Below are 19448 nucleotides of genomic sequence, written 5' to 3'. Positions count from 1 at the left end.
GTTTTGTCACGTCCCGCGGCGTTCCTGAGGAACGCAAAAGGAGACCTTCGGCGTTCTTATGGTACGCGGCGGGTTATGGCCAAAATCCAGTGCAATGACGCTCCCGCGGTAATAGACGTTCCAGCCCTGTATTCCAGCCCTAAACCTAACCTTATCCCTAGCCCTAACCATAACCTTTTTCCTGAGCTTAACCAGGACTTTAATGATGTTAAATAGCGTGTTTCTAAGCGATTTGAAGAAAAAGAGCGAACATGTGTAGATTGAGTCCATACGGTTCTCATATTTCCTCATTTTTTCCAAGGTCGTCATTTAGGAACGTGGTGGGTAGCTGAAAACGTAATATGTTGACGATTTGTCATCTAGCGTAAAATGTTACGCTTTGGGAGTGAGAACGTGTTGCATATACTGTCTCTATGCATGACTGCACCCGTGCCCCATTTTCCTAGCAACACGTTGAACAAATTAATGGTGGCTCAAGAATTTTGCACAATCCCGTACATACATCTTTTAGTTACAGTCTATGATTAGTAGTTAAATCCATAATGAAAACAGCAGCACAGGCAGCGCAGTTCTTGGTCCAACTGAAGTTTATTCTGAACACCGAAAGACAACAACGTACATCATCTTCTACAGTGATAATTAACAGCAGGCTGCCTTTATCGCTCATATATTAACTCTCAGATAACAGCAGTATTATACACAACCTGGAAGGTAGACAGTAAGGTTCAAACTGGATTGGGTTAGTTTCAGTACAGTGAGGAGAGGAGGAGGCGAGGGGGGGTACTGAGCAGGACAGTACAGAGGGGTGTAAGACAGCTTCATCATCATCATCATCATCAGCTTCAGTCTGGGGAAACACAAACATTCGTTCACACCTTCCTCCATAGTCAAGCTGCTGAAGCTGGCCGAGCCTCGCCGACTTCTGATTGGACAGTGGCTGGTCACTAAGGTAACTGTTGTCTTCGTGGTAATTTAGAACATTACTGTAACTTGGCACTAAATTAAAACACCTAACTAGATTTACTAACCGGCCGAGTGGCTCGCTAACTAACTTATCTACAATCTTACTAAGCGACCTAGCCAGGCGATGTTTGCGGCCTCGTCGGTGAACGCAGCCGCCGTTTTGAATAATCAGCTCGAGGAAACTTTAGGAGGAAGATCAGAGAAGTATTCGTTTTCAAATGTGCTTGAAATTGAAACATTGGGACAGTTGTTGAAAGAAGATAAGTTTGGACAATAATAAGTCCACAAATGACAGCTTCACAGTTATTGCCATTACTTTAAATATAAAGTTCTTATGCTGAACAAAAATGGTAGCAGTCAGCGCCGATCATTTTTACGTTCTCTTCATTTAAGAAGAAAATCCAACGACTGCATCTGAAAATCACTCCTGACTTTCTTTTATTTGCTGGGATCCACCTTTGGGCTCAAGTATAGTTTGCTTATTTTCATTAAAATGTCTTTAAAATGATAAGACTTGAATAAAAACACATCCTTTGAGTGCCTCTTTTTATTAGAATTCCTGCTCTGATTACCCAAAACAGCTGCTGGGTGAAATCCAGGAGATTCGCGTCCTGCTCTGCTCCAAAATCTGCTTTTCAAAGTGCTGGGAGTGCCGACGCACAGTACCGTTGTTTCGACTCTGAGCTTTTCGTAGGGTTAAACTGTGAAAATGGTCAAAATGCTATTCCTAGAAAATACATCTGTGCCCTACGGAGCCTGCTCGAGGGCCCCGGTCCAGCGGCGGGCCCTCGAAATCCCTCAGGGTTTCCCCTCCCTGCATAGTGACGGCCACTGTGACAGCTCAACACAGCAGCAACGTATCAGAGTTCAGATGTGTGACAGAAATCGTCTAAATCTGCGCCCTCCCCCCCCACATATACATAAAAACAAAACAAAAACACCCTGAACAGTTAAGACATTCTTCTTTACAGTAGCTCAGTTTAAATCAGCTTTCACGCCTGTTCCCTGTCTTATTATCAGCATTATTACCACACACGCATGTGAAGGGGACATCTGGTCTGTGATGTATTTACACCAGTCATATATCAGGGTCTCTATATCAGCTTATTTTGCATCGTTAGGATTTCTCATTAAACCTGTACATATTTAGCACTTTCTGAGATAACGTGGCGAGCGTTCGGTGAGCGTCCAAACTGAGCGAAATTATAAAAAAATGTCCCCTCACGTGAGCCGAAGCCCAACGAGTTGATCGTGAGACTCTGAGAGACTCTGTGTAAAAAACGCATGGAGACTGAACCGTGCTTTTAGTTAGCCTGTCCACCTTTACACTCGTACCGTCGTTCGCATCGGCCGTCTGCCTCACACACACGCGCGCGCACTCACAGACACACAAACACACTCTCACATAAAGGTCTGGGTTTGGTTGGACAAAGAAGGAGGGCTGGGATTGTCGCTGGAGTGTTTGTGAGACTGTCTGGATGAAGCAGAGGGAGAGGAGACAGGAAAGACCTGACTGATCTTCTCCAAGACTCGACTAAATACTGACGTGGACCGGTCCCGAAGGAGGGAGGGGGCACAAGCAGACTGGACTGGACTGGACTGGACCGGGTCTCGGATTTTCACTTCTCAGTGGTACCAACATGACGGAGAACCATGTGCAGACTAGAAAACCCGTCGAGCTGCTTCTTTAAATGTCACATCACAGCACAGACCTGCTGAAACGGTCCAATCTCTAACCACAGAAGCACCACATTTAAGACGTGAACGTGTATGTGACATTTAAAAAATCCACACAAATTTAATTTAGATGAATAAAATCTATAAATCTCAGAAAAACAATATGTATTTGGATGTTGAGCTCTTTATTTACCCTCTCCACTGAAATTAATAAACCAGAAATGATAAGAATCTCAACTTTTTATGATCCTACTCCACTTCATCTCTATTTTTATATCAGTGTGTCACATATTTGGTGTGATTGCTGCAAAGCAAAAATCCCAGCATACTGTATGTTATTATTAGTGGCTAAAAATGCATTAATATTTGTATTATTCACGTATATTAATGCAATCTCAGGCATAATGTTCATCTCGACTGAGGGGGGAAGTTCTTCTAAAAACCCTCTCTGTAATCTAACACTAGAGCCTATAGTGGGCTTATAGAGACTATAAGCAGAACATGGGATCATGTGTCTGCTCTATCTTTTGACTATGGAGGCCTCAGACTCACAGGAGCTCCGCCTGCTGCACAAACGCTGTGGAGAGTCTCCACCCACGGTGTGTAAGCAGGTCGATAGGAGGCACCGACTGGAGGCGGTGAGGATTGCCATGGTGACCCTAACTGCTGCTTATCTTTAATGTTCAGGAGCTGAGATGGAGCTACACACATTTTCAGCCACTTTGGCTTTTGTGTGTATGTGAAGGTCCTTTCTCCAGCTGGTAATTCATGAAGTTATTTTTTGTTTTAAACGTGAAGATGTTTAGTAATGGCGTCGTTTTACCCTTAGCTAACTGATGCTTTCTCTCTGGGTATAAAAAGCTCAGATGTACACGCGGAGAAATAAAGATTTGAGACCAGTCCAGTTGTCCAGTCCAGTCTAATCCATCTAAGCTGTCCAGTCCAAACCATCATCTCCTACAGGTCCTTTTAGGGCCAGTCCAGTCCGCCGTGGCCCCGTCCAGGTTTCACGGTTCTTCAAACAGCTGAAGGTCGAGCCTAACGACGATCTCTCCCGTAGGAACCTCGTGGAGCAGCAGCCTCTTTGTGATTGGTCCTTTAGAGCCCTGGTCCTTCTTTATTTCCGCTAACCGGATTTCTGTCCTGCCCAAGAAGTCTGGGAAAGAGGAGGATAAACAGACAGAAAACCACTCATACTTCCTGAAAAGGACAGGGAACGTGAAACGAAGGGATTTAAATCTATCACTGACCATCAGGCGAGAACTGGTCTCGTTCAAACACAGTGATACAGAGGACGTCCTGTTCCAGGTCCTTAATAAAAAACTGACAGTTGGAATTCCACTTTGGATTCAAAGTGTCCTGAAAAAGAGAGAAAACAGCAAAACGATGGTGTGAAATATAAATGATAGCAGACATATTTGTGTCCCTGCAGCAGTGGTGTGCTGTAGCTGTGACCAGTGTTGGGGAGTAACGGAATACATGTACCGCCGTCACGTATTTAAAATACAAAATATGAGTAACTGTATTCCGTTACAGTTACCGTTTAAAAAGGTGGTATTTAGAATACAGTTACTTTGTTGAAATAAATGGATTACACGGCGGTACTTCCCTGTTTCATATTGTGGCGGGTCAGGACTGTTTGGGTTTTGTTTGACAGCTACGTTCTGTTGTTCCAGGCGGCAGCGTTACGGTTGCCATGGTTACAGGGTGACGCTCTCTCTCTGCGTGTTTCCTGGGTGAGAGAGCGTCTGTTGTTGTTGTTGTGCTAAGCTAATAGGCAGAATGCTACAGGTATAGCTCTAAAGAATGTAGCATCATAGGCAGTGTAGTCCGTGCTGCAGGGAGAATGGACTGCCATACACGTTATGTGTCTGTGAGCGAGGGAGGAGAAAAAGGAAAAGTACGAGCTGTCATCGAGCAGAAACGGGAGCTGGAAGCATGTAAATATAATAATAACCACTGCAGCCAAGAAGAGAGCCTGACGAGCCCAGCTGTAAGTAAGCTATTAAGACTCGACTGTACACCGTGTTCGTGTTTTCCTCCAAAAACAATAAGTTCTGTTGGAGCAGCCTTTCAACGCCTCTCTCTGTCTCTGCTAGCAAAGTTGACCCAGACAACAAAGTAAAGCTAGTTTTCAGCTACGAGCCGACACAGAACCCACCGTATTAGCCAGAGGTCCCTTCACTACGGTTCGGAGCCGCGGACCTTCAGTAACAGTAATAAATCACAGCAATAGTACATTCATGTAGTTGTAAACAGCATGATAATATATTAAGTAATCCAAAGTATTCCGTTACGTTACTCTCATTGAGTAACGTAACGGAATACGTTACAGAATACATTTTGGGACATGTAATCTGTAATCTGTAATGGAATACATTTTAAAAGTAACCTTCCCAACACTGGCTGTGACTGAGCTGTCAATGGTTATGAATTAATGCGTTTTATTGTGAAAAAGTCAATGAATCTGAAACATGGAGTAATAATGAACGCCTGCCTGCAGACCTGTGATGTTTTACCTGTAATGTTTTTGTGATATGGCACTGGGAGCCCATGGTCACCTCGCAGTACGGGTTACTTTTTCCTGGAAGAACCGAAATTATGTGTAACCAATAACTGAAAATCAACGTTTTTCCTTTTGCAAATGTAGTTAAAAGGAGTTCACAGGTACCGTGGGAGCGACAGGGTTTGAGCTCAATCCCCTCCACAATGTTGACCATCAGTCTCCCGATACCTGTAGCCCTCTGGGACCGTACTGAGGCAGAGACACGGAGGAGTCAGAGGACATTTCTGATCATCGTCAATCTGAGGATGTTTATTTCAGTGGGACAGGTACCTAGATACGCTTTCTCCCGCTTCTTCTTCTCCGTCTCTATGAAGAGCTCTGAAGCTGCCTTGATTTTCTGAACCCACGCCGTCCTGAATAAACACACATTTAGAGACTAGCAATGATACACACAGCTGAAGACACTGCTAACTAAGATTCAGAGTGACTTTCAGGTTTGAGAGTTTGCTTTTCGCTCAGCCTGCACCGTGAAGCGTCTCACCTTTCGTTGATGCTCTCGGCTCGCAGCGTGTAAACTCGGTCTATGTGGGAGATGTGGAACAGAGGCTCGTCTCCCGACGGGTCCGTCGGCAGCTTCACCAACACCTCGTTTAGGAAGATTGGCTGAGAGTGAACACAAACCTTAGTTAGGACGTGTTTATCCAGCTCACACTGCATAACCCAGGGCAGGTTTAACAGCGAGTCTCTCTGGAGAAAGATTGTGTAGTCTTACCGTCTTGTACATGCGGTACTGCAGGTGCGTCTTTGCAGAGAAGACTTTGTCCGAGCCTGACGAGCCCAGAGGTTTGGTCACCTGTGAGGGTCATTTTTTAAATTGATGGATTAAAAGATGGATTTAAGGCAAGAAACGAAACATGTAAACTGTACAGAGGTGCAGGACTCACCTGTGTGAGCAGCAGGAAGTCGTTGAACAGGAAGCCGTAGAGCTCTTTGCTGCTTTTGGCTTTGAACAGCTTCCCGCTGTGGAGGAACTTCCTGGGACCCAGACAGTTGGTGACTGAGTTAAACACCAGTTGCTGAGGGATACACAGGCAGATATCACTGCTATTATTTCCTAATTAACCCACGTTCAAGTAAAGATTGAACACTTAAACTGTGGGCCTTCTGACAGGCTTGGAAAGACGCAGGATGTTTATCATCCTTCGGAGGACTGAGCTATGATTTCAGAGTTAATAGAAAACATTTTATGAATATAAAAGTTAAACAGGAGTTTATCAAACTGTCGTCTGCTGATCGAATACAAATAAATTTACGTTGCCTTGTTTTCAGAGGGCATCAGGAGGAGAAGACGTACCTCTGACAGGCCCTCACACTGAACGTGAGCCTGAATCCACTCCAAGCGATCCGAGTTCTCCTTCTCCCTGACGCCCTCATTCACCTGAAAAACCCACAAAAACACATCGAGTGAAGTTTCAGGATCAGAGTTTACCTGAGCCGGAGGAAGACAATCTGAGTCTGAGCCGTCCTAAACCTCACCGGAGTATTAATGGCTTCCTCTCACACCATACTTAATGATAATTCAGGAATAAACAACATTTGAAACCAGGGTAAGAAGTTATTTTTGGCCTTGTTGGGAAAATCTCTGGACCTCTCTAGGATCTGTTTCTTTTTCCATCCAGTCTTTGACTTCAGCAAAGCTATAAAAATGGTTTCAAACCCGGAGAGACATGTTTAAGCCCTGCATGAAGTCAAACATGAAACATTTTCATTTAATGTTTGCACTTACAAAGTTATAAAGGCTGAAAAAAAACCCAAATACAATTTCAACCTGCCCTCGTGCACTTTGAGAGCCTGAAACTCTGATAGTAGTTAAAGTAGGAATATAAGATTTTGCAGTCTGAGAGTCTCTGATCGATGTTTCATGATCGGATGAAACATCGATCAGGATGATACTCGTGGATATGCATGCAGGCTTTATGTTACCTACTGAACTATAACAGGTGTAGGGATGGGTATCGAAAATCGGTTCTTGTTGAGAACCGGTTCCCACTGTTTCAATTCCTTGGAATTGTTGCCATTTTTGCAAACGATTCCCTTATCGATTCCAGTCGCCCCGAATGACGTCACCACGTTGCGGAGCGTCATTTACCTGGCAGGAAACACGGTACCTAAGCGGCTCAAACACTCAAAAGTTTGATTATACTTTACGAGAACGGATGACAACAGGGCAACTTGCAATACTTGCAAAGTAGATATTTCATTTAAGGAAACACTACGAATATGCAAAAGCATTTGCTCACAAAACACGCGATGACCTTAAATGAATGTCGTGTTTTTAATTCCGCTCCGGACTCGTGAATCTCAACCCAGCAGCAGCGGTAACGTTTGCACGTCCTCTCCCGTTAATGCGGCAGGTAAATAATCAACAACAGTGCATATTATGTTAGCGCGATCTGCCTTATTACAAAACCTGCCATTACTGTGCGTTTAGGTGACCATGATGAGAGAGACAGACAGAGTCTGGCTCAGATGCTGGCAGTTCTCGCTGCAGTCTACCGTAGCGTCTCCTTTCAGGCCAGGATAGACGAATGTCACCGAGCAGTGACTCAGTTTGTGGTCAAAGGTTTGCACCCATTTGCCACAGCAGATGATTTTCAGTAAGTGAATGTGTTTAATTGTAGGCAGGGACATTACTGGATATTCTTGTGTAATTGCTACAGAATAATTGATGTTATACTTTGTTATTGCTACAGAAGAATATTTATTTTATTATTTTACATTTACATTTTTTTTCCTGGGGACCCTGTGACACCCCATTGAAGAGCCGTAGGCTGTGGATCTCTTAAGATCTCACTGTTGGGTTTGTAAGGCCATGTTACTCCTAAATTTCTGTCTTGTTTAAAGAGAAGATATAAAACAAAGCTCTAAGCTAATCGACCTTAGTGTTCTCCTTTTTTAAAAAGAATCGATAAAGAATCGAATCGTTAAACAGAATTGAAAATGGAATCGGAATCGTGGAAATCTTATCAATACCCATCCCTAAACAGGTGTGAAGCTTTGTTTCTAGACTAACACATTTGCGGCTTTCACTGCGGCGTGGACATCGTCCCGTGTTGGGTTCTCACCTGCGAGCACAGCTCCTCTGCTTTCTCCAGAGCTGCCTTCAGGTGGCTGTGATCTGGATGAGACTCTGGAGTATTTTCTAAAATCTAAAAACAAAAAACAGATCAACTACAAAGCAAAACGCTGAGAAAACAGACTGAATATGAGGGCGTGTGACGTGTGTGTGGATGCTGTGCGTACGTTTTTGATAATGAGAGGGTAGCGCGTGACTCTCTGCATAGGTTTGAGCAGGAAGCTGGACAGAGGCATTCCCTTACACCGGGGATCCATGGCTAACCTCTGACACACAGAGGGAGTTGGAGAAAATCAGATCTTTATTCTGCAATTATTCATCCACACCTTCACTTTCCCACATTTATAGTGTCCATTAAAACGACCCGCACAACAATCGGACGAAAAAAGAAAACAGGAAGACCAAAGGGATGTTTGAGTTGCCAGTTTTCTTAGTAAGCTTCCAAACTGAGGGAAGGTCTGTGTGGACCGTGACAGGACCGTGCATGAGTAAATAAAACCCCACTATAAAAAGCATCCAGGTGATTTTCCTTTGGGACGAGGGGCTAAAACCTTGCCCACAGTTCCCTCTACAGCGCTGTACCTTGAGGAAGTCTTTGATCTCGGGGTTGTCGTCGGTTTTCTGTTGGATGAGCGTGGCTCCGTTCAGCTGACACGAACAAAACCTGAACACGAGAACAGTAAAGAGTCATAAAAGACACGAAACTGAGGGGATGATCCCCCCGCAGGCCGACTCAGGACTGAGATGGCAAACGGCACCTGATGTACGGCTGCATGTGAGGAAGCTGGTTGGTCAGGATGTCACCAATCATCTTCACAGGCATCCGATCGCCCGACATCTTCTTCCTCACTCTCAGAGCCCTGCAGAGGAAAAGTTTCACCGTCACAGATACAAACACTGCAGCGACTGTCTGACAGGAGGAAATAGAACAAGGTGAGCTTTGCAAGTCAAACGTGCACCAGATGCAAATGTCCCCGTGTCGAGTACGTGCATGCGCAGTGTGTGTGTGTGTGTGTGTGTGTGTGTTTCACAGCTTGGTGTGTTTACTTCAGCAGTTTGATGTTGCACATGATGAGCTCCTTCCAGTTCACGAAGATCATGGCGACCTCCTTCTCTGTCAGCAGCTCGCACTCCAGCAGAGGTTTGTGGAAAATCTGCACACACACACACACACACACACACACGATTGTGTGATTTTACCAAGGCTATCGATCATTTCCTGCTTGTACTCGTCCTCGAATGTTCAGATCAAATAAAATATTAAAGACAAAAATCTCAGAAATAAAATGTTCAGTGATGAAACTCACTGAACAGAGAAACTAATGTGCACAGAATAACTCAGATAAACTTGTTATGATCTGTTTTATAAATGATCTTTCTCATTAAATGAGGAAAAATTGTGTTAAAACTCAAAGGAGTTTTGTTTTAAACCCATGCCTTTAATTTGGGTTTATGTCTTCAGCTTTGGCTCGGACGATCAGGACGATTCTTTTTTTTATTTTTACTGGTCCTGTCTACTTCCTGTTAAAAGAGTTTGTATTTGGCTCATGGGCAAAAAGCGAGTGATCGATGAAAGATAAAAAGCCAAAACAATATAATAAAACTAGACTTTCTGGAGAAATCACAGCGAGTTGTTGTTAATGCTGGATGTTAAAGCTAAAAAACCGAGTAATGTATTTTGGAATATGGGAAAACGTAAGAAAGGAGGACCACTACTTAAAATCATGTTGTTGTCAAGCAAAAAGGTAATAACAAGAAACTGACTGAAAAGTGACCCTTTAAAGTTGGAAGAATGGACTGATGTAATCGAGGACATATATATATATATATTATATATAATATATATATATAATAATAATACACTTTGAGACTGAAATCTGACAAACACCGAAAACAGTGGACAAAACGGATAGCCTATAAGACTCACTCAGCCCCATAAGGCAGGGACCTCTCCTCGTTGTTGTTTTCCCCTCTTCCACAGATTAGGTGTCCTTTACTCCTTTTCGTTTGTTTCTTTTGTGTTCCTTTTTCATATTTTTGTTTGCATGTACTATAAAATTGGAAAAAGTACAAAATAAAAAGTAATAAAAATAAATAAAAAAAACCTTTTTAGTATTTTCTCTCTTTAGACCCACAGTCTGAGTGTTCTGCGTTTGCCTTTCTGTCACTTTAACTTTGTTTTTAGAGGCGTTCAAATAAAGCTTTTGATTAGATATGGAACAAGCCTACAGCTTCAGTGTGTTCTCCTCCATTTAATTCAGGATTTATCGTTGTTAATTTACTTTTATTGACTTTTTTGTTGTTGTTTGTCAACAATTGCACATATGCCTGAAATAAAAGTCATTGTTATTACTGAGAAAAGCCAGAGAATTATATCCTGAGCTCATGCTGTGTTACATAAATCACTCCTTGTGCAGGCCTGCTAATGTTCCAGCTGTGTGCCACTTCTCTCATCCTTCCGCTCATGCTCCTCTTGTGTCCAGATACATTTTACAAACTGAGACATGCTTGGAAATCGATACCCAGATAAAGTCAGGAGGATGGAGGATGGAGGAGAGCCCGTGTGTTTACCTCCGTGACGAGCTGCAGGTCGTTGACGTAGTTCTCCTCGGTGACGATCAGCTCGTGGATGTAGCCCTGCCTCTTCCTCTCCATGGGGCTCAGCATGTCCAGCAGATGCAGGTCAGCGCACCCTGAAAACGCAGCATCACACACGCACAGACACACACACACACCAGCAGTCAGTCAAACATCCTCAAATGTGGAAGGAGCAAACATAGAAAACCTGTCGAGCTGCAACAGCACATACATACCTGAGATCAACTCAAAGGCATTTGCAGTAACACACCTGAGGGAGTACCACGGGCTGCTTTTTGAGACCATTTATATCAAATTATGGTCATTTGACAGCACTCATTTCTAATCTTAGAGTTTTGATATAGTTTGCACTAAGCAACGTTAAACGACAGTGTTGTTGTTTTAAACTATGTAGTCCAAATTTGTGCTTTTGCCACTGTTGGCCACTAGAGGGCAAACAAAGTACACAAGAAGCCAGGAGACAGCTCTATAACTCTGATTAGCTGCAGAGTTGGTGGCACGAGAAGCTCAAACTGTTGGTTTTAAGACAGAGGATGAAGGACAGCAGAGAGGATTTATTTTGAAAATCTCAAACTTTAAGGGTTAAAAGTTTAAAATTGATGGTGGGTGTAGCTCAGGAGGCAGAACAGTTCATCTGCTAATCAGATCGATCCCTAGCTGCTCCAGTCAGCATGCCAAAGTGTCCTTGGGGCAAGATACTGAAGCCCAAGTTACTCTCCGATGGACCCATCAGAGTGTGAATATGTGTGAATGCTAGACAGAAAGCTTGTATAGATGGGTAAGCGAGGCACTTTTGAGTGCTTGAGTAGAAAAGCGCTCAATGAGTCCGTTACATTTATTGTTTCCAGGCACGCTGTTAACTTTAAATATGTTCAGCTTTAAAGGATCAGGTCTAATAATCTAAGCCAGGGGTTTCCAACTCCAGGCCTCAAGGGCTGGTGTCCTGCAGGTTTTAGATCTCACCCTGGGTCAGCCATGAGTTCATTACCAGGCCTCTGGAGAACTTCAAGACATGTTGGGGAGGTAATTTAGTCATTTAAATCAGATGTATGAAGGACACATCTAAAACCTGCAGGACACCGGCCCTTGAGGCCTGGAGTTGGACACCCCTTGATCTAAGCTCTACTCGTAAATGTGTGTGATGTCATAAAGAGGGGATACCCCATTGTGGTCATCTTGGGGACATGGCTGGAGTTTGAGCACAGAAGGCCTGCCAAGCTGCTCTTCAAACCATATTTGCGAGCAGCAGCCAATCAGAAGAAATGAGTTAAAATTCAGCTTTTGTTGTTTTGGTTAATGCACGGTGAAAATTGTGGATTTGGAGGTTCTGGAGTGAGCAATAGCAGAAAATGGATGAATGATGGGCTCCACCAAAGCCCAGTGGAAGATAAATTAGCATTAGCGTTATTCCAGGGTGTAAATCATGGGGTTGGAAACCTTTAAGATGCAGGAACAACAAAGCCAAGGGAATGAAATGAAATATTTGTATTATTTAAAGACAGGTGTTACTCGCTGTGTGTGTTTGTGTGAGAAAGAATGAGTAACGAGGCCAGTCGCTGCAGTCTGTCTCAGAGCGTTTAATCATCAGGAGCAGTCAGATTCACCACCAAAATAAAATCCTGGCTATTTGTCTTTATCAGCTCTGTGCTAACAGTCTGTACATCACCTTCTTCTTCTCCTCTTTTAATACTTTATCTGTTTGATCATTCGCGCTTTATTTTCACTCATTAACACCGTCACAGAGTGCAGTCTGGTTACATTTGGCTTGGCTGTTAATTCACTCATTCATTTATTCACTCATTCATCAGATTACTATTTATATTTATACGAAGCATCACCATTCATCAGATTATGTAAAGAGCATACACAGATTTATCTCTTTGAACACGCCGGACCAGATCAGAGCCACGCTTCAGCGTCTTTGAGCTGCAAAGTCGCCAAACGATTTAAACTTAATGCCGACGAGGACAGAATGACAACGGGCAGACGTGGAGCGCGGCTCTGGTCCGGACGCGTCTCTGATCTCATGTAAAACTCTGACTGAAAGAAGTCTCGACCATCGGTTACCAAACTTCCCCTCGGACCCCGAAAACAAGCAGCTGTTATTAAAAAAACAGAAAAGAAAGAAAAAAAGCTCCAAAAAGAAACCAGATTTGTTAAAACATCAATGGTCTGGACTCATGAACCAATCAGAGAGCTTTAGCTCCAACACTGACACACTGAGGAGCCAATAGGATCCAAGCAGGGTAATTATAACAATAACAACAATTATAATGACTGTATTGCTCATTGTATAAAAAGTTGCGTAGTTTAACAATCGTTTCTTTCATTATTTGTTTCTGAGGGTAAACGTTAAAATCCCAATACTGTCATCAACAAACTGAAATAAAAACCTAATATGGCAACCCCTATTCTCTTAATACTAGTCTGTTGCTATGCCAACAAACAGAGGGGAAGGCGGGGCGAGGCCGGAGGTCTCTGCGTTCGTTTCTGTAATGTCCTCTGACGATGCTAACGTGGTAAAATGACACGAGGAGAACGATGCTTTCAGGAGGTAATTATCGAGATAACGACGTTTTAGCGGAACAGCTGTGGCTCGTGTGTGATGCCCAGGAAAAAACACGGCGGGCTGTGGGAAATAACGCCACAGGAAGGCAGAAAATCGTCTGCTCCTGTGCATCGGAGCGGACGATTTTCTTTTTAATGCTCGGTGAAAATGTCGCAAGTCTGCGGAGCCCCTGAAGCCACTGAAGAGACAAAATTCACGTGTGTGATTTCAATGTGATCAAACCCAAACCTGATTATCAGAGTTGTGTGAGTGAAGCTGCACACTCGAGACACACAAGTGAATTTATAGCAAACGATCCGCACGTGATAAATAACTCACAAGGAAAAGATTTCAGTGAATTCATCACACAACATTTGAATAATGCGTTCATACGGTAAGGATAAAATGTGTGCACAAAAATCGCACCGCAATTAAATGAGTTGTGTGGAGAAAGTTTATATTGTGCGCACAAGATTCTCCCATACAGATGACATTTATTGTTGTTGGTATATTTCGATAAAAACAGTTTGCTGAGGTTAGTTAAGAGCTGAAGTGCAAAGTAACTCGTTGTGAAAGATAAATATTGTGTTCACAAAAGATTCAAATAGTCCAGGAGCTCCGTACACTTCACTTTCCCTTCCTTAACTCTGATTTATTTTTGTGCAGTCAGGAAAACGGGAAGCAAACTTTAAAATCAGCTGTTTTTCACATGAAGTATGGTTGACATTAAGCTAACAGACTTTGGTGCGATGCAGTGGGACAAATATGCTTCTACAAATTAAAAATAATGCTAATTTGTGACATTAAACATCAGCTAAACGACTGTTAGAGGAATATTTGTAGAAAATGAGATGATATCTGTAAATATGAGGCGACTCGAAGCGATCGCACCAGATTTTGGCGGTTTAATCTGGAGTTTCACTCACGAGGTTACGAGATTATTTTAACGCGGAGGCTGAATTTCAAACTGCTCTTTTAACTGGAATGACTGAAAGATACAAGCCCCGCCCCTCTGTGTGTCATATCAGTTTTCCTCATTTTCCTCATATATATGACATCCCATCATCATCGTCGTAGCAACAGACAAAACAGTAAACATGTAAACAAAAACAACGGAACAAACATTTAGAGTTAATACATATTTATATGTTAAACTACAACGGATAAAAACGTGTTTGTGTGTGTGTGTGTGTGTCTGTGTGTGTGTGTGTTAGCTAAGCAGCACGGCTTTTTTTTTTTAATTCCAGCTGCTCGCTTCCTTTTATGCCTCCTTCCCTACACAAGGTGAAAGGAGGTCAAACTAGCAGAAGGAAGCAGCAGCGAGGATTGAAACTTGGCCTGTAAATGCTGCTGGGACGCATCTCAATACTGCCTCGCTTCCTCTCCTCTCCCGTCTCCTTTAGAGCAGGGGAAGGGAAGGAAGGAGACGAGGAAACAGGAAGCTGGAAGGCGTCTTTGGCGTTGAGGAGAGAAGAGTTAAAGACTCTGACATTGAGACTTGTCCTCCAGCAGATAGTGGGTCTTTCTGTGAAGCTGTGGGAGGGGGAGGGGTTAGTGAGGGAGGTGGAGACAGCGTTTCTGACTGACAGGCTTTGGAACCAATGGGAGCGAGGTTAAAAAATAATTTAGAAAGAGGAATGAGGAGGGAGGATGAGCTGAGCGACTGATTCTAATGAGAGAGTCTCCCATAAAGCCACAAAACGACCCACTATCCACTTTACCACGCTAGCACGGTGTGTGTGTGTGTGTGTGTGTTTACAGTCACTGTGATCCAGTCAAAAACATGTTCATCAGTCCAGTCTTGGATAAAAGGAGATCAATAGTCTCCTCCTTTCTCCCTTCCCTCCTTATCTAAGCATCTCGGAACGGATAAAACAGGAAGAGAAGAAGAAGAAGAAGAAGAAGAGGAAGAAGAGTTTAAGAGGAGGAGAGGAGTCCTGACTACTGATCTCCCTCCTGCTGAACAGTGCTGTGTGCAGCCAGAGCCTCAGATAAACAGAGTTTGGCCAAGTCCAGTCAGAGATCTCGCCAGCAGAGGGCGCTTTAACGTTACAGTCTGTTTGTCTGTCTGTCTGTCTCTCTCTCTCTCTCTGGCTTCTACTGGTGGAGAGTCGCCATTTCCGGGTCATGTGACCTCTTGCTGCTGTCCCATTGGTTGAGTGGCCTAGTGGGCGTGGCCTAGTGGGTCTCTTTGAGGGCTTTGAGGAGAGGGGGGTTCTGGGTAATGATATGATCCTAGAGAGAGGACGACAACAACAAACATCAACAAAAACAACTAAACAAAACAACAACAAGAACAACAGCAACAACAACCAGTCGGGCCGCTAGGTGGGTGGAGCGTGCAGCAAGGCGGAGAGTGTGGAGGCGTGGTCTAACCCAGCATAGAAACAGAGGAGCTACAGCGGGCAGCGAGGCGAGTCGGCAGGAGATCGTTTGGTTTGTGTAACGTTGTAACGTTGTGTAACATTTATTTTCAAATAGAAGAAAGAAACAGAAAATTCACAAATTTCTATTAAAAACTGGACACAGACTCTTAGCTTGTGTTATATGTGGGCCTGTCACACTTACATGTGCAGTAAACGGTAACCAGCAGCTTAACTGATCAACCTTTTCTCTCTATAAAATTCACATTTACAAAGATCAGAGTTTAAAAAATGAAATTATTTTATTTTCGCTCTTCAACACCGACCACAGGAATCGGTGACGGTTTTTACTGTTTTCATTTGACGCCACAATAAATTTAATTTTGGATTTCTAAACATGAAATTCTGAATTTTGAGTACTGAGGTTGTGTTACGGTTCGAAGCTGTAACTGATCCAAATACTCACTCAGGAAAACACGATTTTATAAACTTGTTATTATTAACTTCTAGTTAATATAAAGTGCAGTCGTTCTGTTGCCCCGTGTGGCTTCACTGTAGGTGGCGGAGCAGCCTCTCACCCTCTGTAATATATAAGTTGTGGCCCAAACAAGCACAAAAAACCCGATTTAGCCGACCTTCATTAGTGAAGGCTCTTTAAGTTTTTGACTTAGACCAGTTTGATTTTTTCCTCTAGCTTAAATATCTCACCCTCCCCACACACAGATGTGTTTTTCCCCTAAAAGAAACACCCGGGTGGGTGGCTGGGAACAAGATTTACATTAAACTCAAGATTTTAAAAATCAATCCAACAGTAAGAAATATTCTTCTCCTGCTCTTGTTGTCATTTGATATGTGCAACACACATGTGCACAGGTATATGATACAGGTGTTGGCTGTTTGTAGACGATGAAAGTGAAACGACTGTGAAACAGACTGTTATGAATCTCATAATAATAAAAACTTAATGGAAAACAGATAAAAATCACTTTAATTGTTGATGTATCGCGGTTCACTTTGACCATCATCGATCTCTGGCACCATTATGAATACTGGGATAGGGCGGGGCTAAAATTTGATGAGTATTTGATGGTTTTTATATTGTTTTGTTACTATTACCAAAGTGACTTTTCGTTACTTTACATCAGCTCTACTCAAGTTCAACAGGTTCAGTCTGCTCAGTTGGCTCGATCAAGGATCAAAATTAAGGAGAAATGCTGCCTTGGTTTTTGTTTCTTTCTTTATCTATGTGGCTTGACCTAAACTTCGGTCCACCACTAGTCCACGAGCCTCACTTTGAGAACCCTGCCTGTACACAGACACAGTCTGTTCCTGTTTACTGCCAACATCTCTCTGCTCCACTCTAGAAACTCTGAGTCTATGGTGGATCATGCTGAAGGGACACATGCAGGGAAGAGGGGACACTTGCACACTAATACATGCAAATACACACACACACGCACGCATGCACTTACGAACACACACACACCACCCAGAGGTGGTGTATGACTGGGAGGTTATCAAAGAGGCCCAAAGGAGTGTCAAGGTGAAAGGTGAGAGGTCAAATCAGCCCGGGGAGGTCAATCAAAGACAGAGAGGGACAGCATCTCCACACCTGGCTCTGGGCTGTGTGTGTGTAGAGAGTGTGTGTGTGTGGGAGAGTTCGTTTTAGTGTGTTACACTACTTTGTATTCACATTGGGAGTCGGTTAGTACGTCTGTATATGTTCCACGCAGGAAGTGTGTGTGCGTGTTTGTGGTACTCACACTGCGTGCTCGGGTCAGTATCTGTGGTGAGTTTGACGTAGTTGCTAGGAAACAGACCCTCCCTCCCGTTGAGCTCTCCTTTCCACCAATCACAGTCGTCTTTGTTGAGCACTGTGATCACCTGACCCTTCTGGAAGGCCAGCTCGTCGTCGTTCTGTGCCACGTAGTCGTACATGCCGATCACCTGACACAGAGCTTCAGGACCAGAGACGGGGAACAGGGACAGATTATTAGTCTCTCTTCACGTTCTGACACTCAATAACTATTAACGGCATCAAATCTGCTGAACTGTGTCTCTTTAAGTCCATTTGGTTGCACACAAAAGCTGCAAGATTGGCTGCATCCAAAATACAAACTACCCGACAATATCAATTATTTTACTCCACATGAGGTCAAAAACAAAAACTCTGGTATATTAGACTTCAAACTAGGCACAAACACCACGAACGCTTCAGGAAACTGAGGTCAGGGGTCCCATAGACTTGTATACAAGCTGAATCCTTTTACAGCCACAGGAGTTGCCCCCTGCTGGCCAGTAGAGAGAATGCAAAGCCTTTTTAACCCTTTAAGACCTACCATAGAACCAAGTCCGAGCTTATATTATATTTTTACATGCTGTAGTGACATTTTTGGGAGCATTTCAAGTTGCTATACATCAATACAACCATTACAGCCTAGATTTTAATAATATGTATGAATTAAGTGCATAGTGATTACATAAATTGCAAAAAAGTGCAATAAACTACAAAAAAAATGAAAATCATTTTTGTTTTTTTAACATATATTTCTAGTTAGAGAAATTTAAGAGGCTTATCCCTCAAAACTGTAAATACAAAAAAGTTGCACAAAATAGTTTCCCACCACAGGAAATTTATTTTGAGTGTCTTCATAGTTTTATTTTTGAAATACACCAATTTTTATACACTGCAGGAAAAACGAAAATAATTATAATGCAAATTTGCAAAAAAGCAGCATATGCATCAAAATAAACTATTTCCAGCAGTGCAATATGAGTCCTAAGCATCCCAGAAACCACACAGAAAGTCATAAAGTCAAAGATAACTTTTAAAAACACCAGTAAAGGCTCATTGAGGCCCTGATGGTAAAAAACTACATTTCCGCGAAAATGACGTCACTTCCGGTTTCGGGCAGGTCATGGCGGACATGCGATAGTTCGTGCTGATGGACGTAGGAAGTGTTACAAACAGCTGATCGGATCGGCAAAGCGTGTTTCTGGAATATTATGTTTTTGTTGCTGCAAGTGCTTTTTATGCAGTTTTTGCAAAGCAATATGTGGAAGGAAACTGTGACCGAGGACAAGCTGATGGCATAAGATGTAAGTACAACTCCTCCGGTTTCATATGCAAAAAAAATTATTGCGCTAGCTCACGTGGTTGCAGAGCTACCGGGATTTTAAAATAGTTATGCAAAACAGAGCGTGCTGCTCCGACCGGTTTTAAAGGGTTAAAAAAGGTGCACCTCTTCTTCTTCAGCACGTTTCACAATGGACTGAAGGGCGTCTGTAGGCGTTGTGGTAAAGTGTGTGGATTTTTCTGTGTGTGGATGTACCTGTGCTGGCAGGGGCCAGTTTAGGAGGTGTGGGCTCTGTGGGCGTCGTCTTGCTGGTGCTGGGACTCAGCAACTTCACATAATTGGCTGGAAACCAACCAATCTGGCGCTTTTTCCCTCGAGCCTGGACCAATAAAATCAAAGGATGCCATCAGTCACAAACCAATATGTAAAACAAATTATGTACATAATGACAAAATACAGCAGGCAATTCATTTAGCTTTGTTCTGTAAATAAAATGATACAGATTAAAAAGTTATCTGGTGAATATTTGTCTCACTTAATCCATGTCAGCGTTTCCCATCATACCTATCCTTCTCTACCT

General features: G+C 43.0%; 1 protein-coding gene across 8 annotated transcripts in view; it reads right to left on the bottom strand.

The window, feature by feature from the left end:
- Positions 1–569: 569 nt before the first annotated feature.
- The window catches only part of itsn1 (intersectin 1 (SH3 domain protein)), a 58378-nt gene continuing 39499 nt past the window's right edge, over positions 570–19448 (bottom strand). For 5 of the 8 annotated variants that reach the window (XM_085182407.1, XM_085182405.1, XM_085182406.1 and 2 more), the window contains 17 exons: positions 19124–19247; positions 17555–17749; positions 10854–10975; positions 9330–9436; positions 9041–9142; positions 8865–8946; positions 8450–8548; positions 8272–8355; positions 6501–6584; positions 6091–6222; positions 5919–5999; positions 5688–5809; positions 5477–5559; positions 5312–5395; positions 5160–5224; positions 3891–3999; positions 570–3796 (listed from right to left, as the gene is read on the bottom strand). In XM_085182407.1, coding sequence (XP_085038533.1) covers positions 3648–3796; positions 3891–3999; positions 5160–5224; positions 5312–5395; positions 5477–5559; positions 5688–5809; positions 5919–5999; positions 6091–6222; positions 6501–6584; positions 8272–8355; positions 8450–8548; positions 8865–8946; positions 9041–9142; positions 9330–9436; positions 10854–10975; positions 17555–17749; positions 19124–19247 — 1824 coding nt within the window. In that variant the 3' untranslated portion in view covers positions 570–3647. Of the gene's footprint in view, positions 3797–3890; positions 4000–5159; positions 5396–5476; positions 5560–5687; positions 5810–5918; positions 6000–6090; positions 6223–6500; positions 6585–8271; positions 8356–8449; positions 8549–8864; positions 8947–9040; positions 9143–9329; positions 9437–10853; positions 10976–17554; positions 17750–19123; positions 19248–19448 lie in introns of all 8 variants that reach the window. The other 3 variants (XM_085182402.1, XM_085182403.1, XM_085182404.1) reach the window with 1 other exon arrangement.

Source organism: Neolamprologus multifasciatus, chromosome 13 (genome assembly GCF_963576455.1).
Source record: "Neolamprologus multifasciatus chromosome 13, fNeoMul1.2, whole genome shotgun sequence".
In the NCBI taxonomy this organism is placed as follows: domain Eukaryota; kingdom Metazoa; phylum Chordata; class Actinopteri; order Cichliformes; family Cichlidae; genus Neolamprologus; species Neolamprologus multifasciatus.
This window is presented reverse-complemented; position numbering and strand designations above follow the sequence as displayed.